This window comes from Hevea brasiliensis, chromosome 7, assembly GCF_030052815.1.
Source record: "Hevea brasiliensis isolate MT/VB/25A 57/8 chromosome 7, ASM3005281v1, whole genome shotgun sequence".
Lineage (NCBI taxonomy): Eukaryota > Viridiplantae > Streptophyta > Magnoliopsida > Malpighiales > Euphorbiaceae > Hevea > Hevea brasiliensis.
Window position 1 is genome coordinate 102,500,778 of NC_079499.1, and position 8,216 is coordinate 102,508,993.

At 32.1% G+C, this 8,216-nt stretch overlaps 1 protein-coding gene across 1 annotated transcript; it reads left to right on the forward strand.

The window, feature by feature from the left end:
• Positions 1-5,833: 5,833 nt before the first annotated feature.
• LOC110652928 (cytochrome P450 78A7) lies at positions 5,834-7,980 on the forward strand. Its single transcript, XM_021808547.2, has 2 exons — positions 5,834-7,094; positions 7,166-7,980. Exons 1-2 carry the CDS (start codon positions 6,105-6,107, stop codon positions 7,778-7,780), a joined length of 1,605 nt encoding a protein of 534 aa, XP_021664239.2. The 5' UTR covers positions 5,834-6,104; the 3' UTR covers positions 7,781-7,980.
• Positions 7,981-8,216: the final 236 nt, after the last annotated feature.

Here is an 8,216-nt window from a genome sequence, read left to right on the forward strand (position 1 = left end):
ATCACAATAAAAAAAAAAAAAAAAATTGAGCTTGTTAACGTCCAAGAAAATTAATGTTTCTAAGTCTATTTACCAAATAACGCCTAAAAGCTTATGTATAGATTGCCATACAATATACGTGTCACACCTTACCCCTCTGTAAGGCATAACATGATCCCGTAGAATACCTAATGAATTACCGAACTTCACCTACCGATAACTCATTAAGTACTCTACAAAGGATTTTAAATCAATTTTCTTACTTTTGTTAAGTGGTGAGCATTGTCTAATAGGCATTTAAAACATTTAGTTAAAATTAAAACTAGTTAATATATATTTGGTCCATTTTAGTTTTCCGCAAATTCTATAAAAATTTTGACAGAGTTTCCTCTGTATTTTGAGAAAACCGTTCTTCAAATACCTATAAAAAGCACTTCTAAAAGTTTTTCTCAACCACTACTTCGGTTTCACAATCAAACTCAATCAATTTCACAATCATTTCAATAAATTTCTCAAGTCAAAATTCAATAGTCCTCAATGTATAGTCAATCAATTTTATACATTCATCATACAAAAATTTACATTAAGAAAATTCAAACTAAAATTTATTACAAATTTTATACAGATTTTGTACAAGCTGCTCAAAACCCATCTTCACATGTCCATACATTTCTGTGCATTACATACATCAAAATAATATTTACGATCAGGGTATAAACTATACCCGATAGCTTCAAAGCAGAACGATCCTCAATCCTCAGCAGCTCAGTCTGCTGCTCCTCTAGTCTCTGTATCTGCGACAGCAATAGAAGCTATCGCTGAGTACTAGGACTCAGTGGTACACAACATACTAAAATAATCTTTATGCAAAACTTAAATCATATTTATTCAAAAATTTGACTAAACATGAGCATTAAACACAAAATATAAATTATGAGATTTTAATGCAAACCAGGTTCATTTCAAAGTATCAAAACACATTTCATAAAACCCACAGTTAGATCATGCCATTCGAAACAAATAGAATCTCAATAGCCAGAGGCTAAAGAGAAATCACATCACAAGGCTAGCTAGCTCAAATATATGGATATCCATTCATCCTCTTCTACTGGCACACCTCAACACTTCTCCAGAGAAGGAATCAAAATTCGAAATTGATTACCCCCACTAGTCATGCTAGTGAGGCGTTCAAATATATGGTCATGACACTGTGGTTTCAAAACTTATCTTAACAATTTGCTAAACATTGCTATTTCAAATATACACAATAACTTTCACAGTTTAAATCAAAACATCATACATAATGTCACAAATAAACTTTCAACAATTCAAAGCAAAAGTAAAATACATATTTCATTCACTTTATCAATAAATTTTAAAGCATAGTGATGTTGTGCACAAACCTCAAACGAATCGTCCCTTAGCCTCGACTCGGTTCCTCGGGTTCCTTCCTGATATTCTTTTCAACTGAAACACACAATTTTACATTGTTTCAGTACTAGAACTTAACACAGATCCAAAATAAATTTAGCTTCACAATTACCTAGCTCTAACGTGCTAAATTCGACGTTCTTTAAATTTTGTGTTTCGGGTTACTATTCACTGTACTATTCAAGTCAAATAGTTGACTTTCTAAGACTTAATAGGTATGGGAACTCCAACTTCACCCACATACCACATTTTGGTCATTAAACTTGTTGGTTTTGGTCATTTTCTCAAAGCTTAGGTCATTTTGGCAAAATTGCCAATTTTCGGTTTTGGTACTTCGAAGTTGCACTGTTTCATTGGTCGGTCTACTGTTGGAATTTGATAAAACTTCCTTCATAGAAAATGTTCCTTATTGTCTTAAGTATATTCTCATTTTTGGATCACCTCAATCGGAGTTTTGTAGCTCAAGTTATGGCCAAAATAAGTTTCTTCATTCCGTGTCTTTATTCATACTGGTATTTTGGGTTCTGGCAAATTTTGATCCAATTTTGGTCAGTAATTTGATTAAGTTAAGTTCATAATTTGGTCTAACTTTCTTCATATGAAATGTTATACTATGTCTTAGGTTTCCATCGGTTCAAGAATCGCCTAAATCCGAGTTTCCTAGAGAGAGTTATAGCCATCCAAACATTACTGCTCAATTGAAAATCTGCAGAGTTGCAGGTTTTGTAACTTAACTTTGCTCAATAATTTGAATGGGTTAATGACATTATTTGGGGTGGTGTTCTTCATGAAAGTTTTATATCTATGTCTCATCTAATCGCTGGTAAAATTTCAGGTCAATTTGACCTGTCTAGCTTGAATTATGACTAAATGAACTGTTCATTTGGTCAGTTTTGGTGTAGGGCAGCCTGCTCTCATTTCACTTTGGTCAATTGTTTCACCAAGTTTTGGTCAGTTTTTGGCCATGGTTCCTTAATGAAAATTGTGCTCTTTTATGTCTATTTTCATCTCCAATTGGTGGCATATCAATTGGACTTGTAAAATTTGAGTTTTGGTCCTTCAAAGTGGGTTTGGTCATGCCACAGATGACCAATTGACCTACGAATTTGGTTTTCTTTCTAACAATTCCCACACAACCTATTTGGTTATAATTGACCATTATTTCATTTTACAATAAGTCACACATGCCATTTATGCATTTCTCTAAATTTTGGTTCATAAACCCTAGCATTGAAAACCCTAACTCATCATTTTCATGCCTTTAACTACTTCTAATGGTTTAATTGTTAATCATTTAACTATGTAAAGTTTCTAAACTCATTCAATTGCATCATATTCATGCAAACCATACTCCTCCCAACCAGGCCAAATTTCAGCAATGGTCATTCTCACATGTTTGTTTCATTTAATTAAGTTCTAAGCTCACTTTCAACCATCACATATGCATTTAAATGGATAAATAAATAGTTTAGCATACTAACCTTTGTGTAGCAATTTTCTTCCTCCTTTCCTTCAAATTTTCCTTCTTTCTTTCTTACTCAATCCTCTTCTCAAGTTGCCTAGATAAGCTTTAACTATGGTGGCTAATTTTTCTATGGTGAAATCTTATGATTTTCAAGCTCAAAATTGAGCTTTAATGGAGTTTGTGGAGAGGGAGAGGGTGAGGGAGAGAGAGTGACGTTTTGGAAGAAGAAGATTTGTGTTTTAATTTTTCTTTTCTTTTCTTTTCTTTAATCTTATCCCCTTTTTGAAGACAAAAAATCCCCAAATTAATAAAATAAATCAATTAAGCCTTTATGACATCATACATGATGTCATCACTTTGACTTTTCTATCTTCTTTCTTTTTTTCTTTTTTTTTTTTATTTTTTTTTCTATTAGTTCTTTAATTTAATTCTCGATTCTAAAATTTTCTTTTCTCCAATTTTATTTGTGATTAAGTCGAGTCACTCTAAGGTCAATTGACCAAATCGCCTCGCCTCATCCGGTTTGCAAATAATCCAATATTTCTTACTCTCTCGACCTAATTATTTGGTAGCTTAACATTCTTTTCGTGATTTTCTTTTTCCACTGTGTTCATAAGGGTCCTAAGGACCGCAGCGTCACTTTTACGGTTGAAATTTGAGTTTAAAAGCGACTTCAGATCATTCCGTGGAGGTCACTCATCGTGACTCGGCTCGTTTAACTTCTTATGTTCTGTTTTCTTATTTATAGTCAACTAATTAAACATTACTAATTATTTGTGTTTATGGCTTCTTAAGTTGTCTTAAGTGTGGTCCTAATCCTTAATTGTCCTGACCACAGGTCCACCGATGAAATCTACTGTGCTATGCAACCGGGGGTGTTACAATACGGAAAACAATGGATAGAATATATGTGAAAATCACTCCACTCACTCAAATCTAATTAATATTATGAAAATTTAAATCTATCTCAAATCTATTTAAAATTTATTTTTAACTATCCGAACTCGTCTCAAATTCAATTATTATTACGTAAAAAAAATTTAAACTCATTTAATTTTATATATTTTAATTAATATTTTATATAAAAATTATTTTAATTAATAATTTAAATTTCATTTTATATAAAATAAAATATATAAAAATTTATAAATATTATTATAAAATATATATATTTTATATTTAATTAAATATTTATGTAAATGAGTTCAAATAATGAATATTCAATATATAAAATTTAAATTCGATTTAAATTTATTATGAGTATTATTTTTTAAACTCAATATAATTATATAATATTTAAATTCATCTTTTTAAAATTTAATTAAATTAAATATTTATAAAAATTTAATTCATTATTATTTTTAATATAATAATTTTATATTTAATTAAATATTTATATAAATAAATTTAAATAATAAATATTTAACATATAAAATTTAATTTTAATTTAAATTTATTTTAAATATTATTTTTTAAATCTAATCTAATTATATAATATTTAAATTTATCTTATTAAAATCTAATGGAATTGAATGCCCATCAAAATTTAGCTGCTTGTCATTCTTGATACACTATCCCTGTCAGGGGGAGAGGAAGGTGTAAGGAAGGGGGGTTTGGAGGTAATTTGGTGTTAGAGAAGGTGGCCCACTCTTTTTGGCAGGGGAACGCGACCACAGAATCACAGTCGCAGATTTTCATTTTTTAATTTTTCCAACATATCAGTACTCATATTCGTTTCTTGTGTAGTTGTGTGCGTCGTCAGGTCAACACACCATCATTCGCCCGCAACTTGTATACATATATATTTATCCTTTTCGATATATATCTCCTTAATAATTATTTTTTCCATTATAAGAAAACAAAACTCAAAGAAATCTTTTTTAATGTTTTAAGAAATTGAAAGGCCAAATTTTATTTTCAGAAACAAAAAAGATTTTAAATATTATTAAAAAAGTTTATAAATTATTTTATTATTTTTATAATTTAATTAAATTTAATTTTAAATTATTTTTAATATTATTTAATTAATATATTTAAAAAAAATTAATTGTAACTTTAACATGCAGTTTTATATTTATTATTAAACAGATTATTAAATACATTTAGTATATATATATTATTTTTTATAATTATATAAAATTTATCTTTTATATTATAAGAAAAATTTATTTTTTTATAAAAAAAATATTATTTTTGTACACATCAAAAATATTTTATAATCTTTTTTACAATCAATTTTTTATATATTTTAAACTCTATTTATAATAATTTTTAAAATAATATTTAATATTTTAATTACAATTAAAATACTTACTATTTAATAACATAATTTTTATAATAATATTTAAAATTTAAAAAAATAATTTATTAAAAATAATTTTTTATAATTTTTAAAAGTTAAATTTTAACTAATATCAATCAAATGATATTATTATTTTATATTTAATAATTAATTTAAAATTATTTTTATTAAATATTTTTATTTTAATTTATTATATAAATAATTAATAATTAATAAATTAATTAAAAATTATTAAAATAATTAATGACCATAAGAATATTTAATATTATCAAATATGATGTTAATCAGTCTACCAAGTAATGATAGGGTGTTTTTAGAGTATGTGCTGTCTTACCGTAGAAAAAATATAAATATCACTTTTTACAAAAACTTAAGAAATATTATTTTTTTACTACTTTAATATATTTAATAATTAACCCTGTCTGTCACTGTGACAATAAATTCAAAACGTCACAGCTCTCAATGCGTTGTTGCTGCAAGTCTGCATGCAGCACCCTCTGAATTACCTCGCCGTTTTTAGCCTCCAATTCTCGAGTCTTCTTATTGAATGCTGGAGCCCATATGCGTTCTACGCTCTTCAAGGTTTTAATAGCTCTTCACCCCCACCACATACTCTTCACATTGCATGCAATTCTTCGCTTCTTTTCTCTCTGTCTCTCCACGTGAATCCCTCCCGTCCTCCCATTTCTTTTTTAAAGAAAATGAAAATTATAACTTGGGTCCTATCTACTAGTACACAACTGCATCTATATAACTCCATACAACCCTCCTCTTCGCCTCAAATCTCTCTCTCTCTCTCTGTCTCTCTCTTTCTTATGTGTCAACTGAGCTCGCTTTTCTTTCTTGGTTGTTGCTTTTAGTGGCTTTTCTTTCTTTCCTTCTTTCTGTATAGAGTTGGCCTTATTTCTTGAACCTTCTTTCTTTAGTATGGACATGGGTTTGGTTGCTAAGGACACCACCTGGTGGGTGTATACCCTCCCAGCATTTCTTGGGCGTAGGAACATCTTAGATGGCTCTATCTTGTTTTCGCTTTTTATGGCGTTTGTCTTTCTTGTTCTTTTTTCTTGGGCTTTTGCTGTTGGTGGTATTGCATGGAAAAATGGAAGAAACCAACGAGGCCCTGTTCCCATTCCTGGGCCTAGAGGTTTACCCATCCTTGGTAGCCTCTTAACTTTGAGCCGTGGCTTGGCTCATCGTTCTTTGGCTACCATGGCGTGGAAGCGGGCTAACACTTCACTCATGGCTTTTAGCCTTGGCTCCACTCCTGTTGTTGTTGCTTCTGACCCTCACACCGCCAGAGAAATTTTAACTTCTATCCACTTCGCTGACCGTCCGATCAAACAGTCAGCTAAGAGTCTCATGTTTAGTCGAGCTATCGGTTTCGCTCCGAACGGCACCTACTGGAGGCTGTTGAGAAAAATTGCTTCCTCACGTCTGTTTGCTCCACGGTCCATAGCCGCCCATAAAACTCTCCGTCAACTAGAATGTGAAACTATGCTACGCAACATAGCCATGGAGCAAAAACAAAAGGGTTGCGTCTCTTTAAGGAAACACCTTCAGTTTGCATCTTTAAATAACATCATGGGCAGTGTGTTTGGCAAGAGATACGATCCTGCGCGCGATGCAGAGGAGCTTGAGGAGCTTAGAGACATGGTTAATGAAGGTTTTGACCTTTTGAGTGCATTTAACTGGTGTGATTATTTACCATGGCTGAATTACTTCTATGACCCATTTCGTATACATGAACGTTGCTTGAAACTTGTTCCTCGAGTTAGGAAACTCGTTGCAGGCATTATTGAAGACCACCGACTCAATAAGTCAAGAAGGAAGTGTGGTAGTTGTGATTTTGTTGACGTTTTGCTCTCTTTGGATGGTGAAGAGAAACTTGAAGAGGATGACATGGTTGCTGTGTTGTGGGTACGTACAGTCTATTATTGTTTTCCCCTTTTGTGTAATGATTTTGAGTTGGTTGGTATTGTTCTTTGCAGGAAATGATTTTTAGAGGGACTGATACAACAGCTTTACTAACCGAGTGGATCATGGCCGAGTTGGTGTTGCACCCGGAGATTCAAGAAAAGCTTCAGAGGGAACTAGACGGAGCTGCGAAAGATGGGAACTTGACAGACTCTGAGGTGGCAAATTTACCTTATTTAAAAGCAGTGGTGAAAGAAACTCTAAGGGTCCACCCACCAGGCCCACTCCTTTCGTGGGCCAGGCTGTCCACGTCAGACGTCCAACTCAACAATGGAATGATAATACCCTGCAATACAACTGCAATGGTCAACATGTGGGCAATAACCCATGACCCTGGCGTCTGGGTGGATCCACTGGTATTCAAGCCAGAGAGATTCTTAAATGGTGATGTGGACGTGAAGGATGGTGATCTGAGGCTTGCACCCTTTGGGGCAGGGCGTAGGATTTGCCCTGGGAAGAATCTAGGGCTAGTGACAGTGATCCTTTGGGTGGCTAAGCTGGTGCACCAGTTCCAGTGGGTTCAGGATTTGGCAAACCCAGTGGATCTCAGTGAGGTCCTAAGGCTGTCTTGTGAAATGAAGAAGCCTCTGCAAGCTGTGGCTTTGCAAAGGACAGGAGTTTCCACTTAGGGTGTTTGTGGGAGAACTATATGACTAGCTTGTATTATTAAGCTACTAAAGTCTACAGGGTTATGCCCTAATTTCCCTTTTTCAAGTTAGTTTTTTTATATTAGTTAAGTGTAGGTGTAGTTAAGGTCTGTAATTTTGTGTATGTGATCATATGTTTTCTTTGAGATATGTATAATTAACTACCACTTCAGTTTCTTGAATCTTGATTGTGTTACCAAGCTACATGCCAGGAACTTAATTCTTCAGTATTGCTGCGCCTAATACATGCATGAGATTCATCCTTGGTATTTCAAGTGTTATAAATTTTATATAATTTAACTGTAAAGTTTATATATTTATTAAAATAAATAGTGTAATTTATTTCTTAAATTTTGTTTTCTCTTAAAATTTTGAAATCTATTGATAAATTATGTAGTACTTGTATTGATTTGTATTG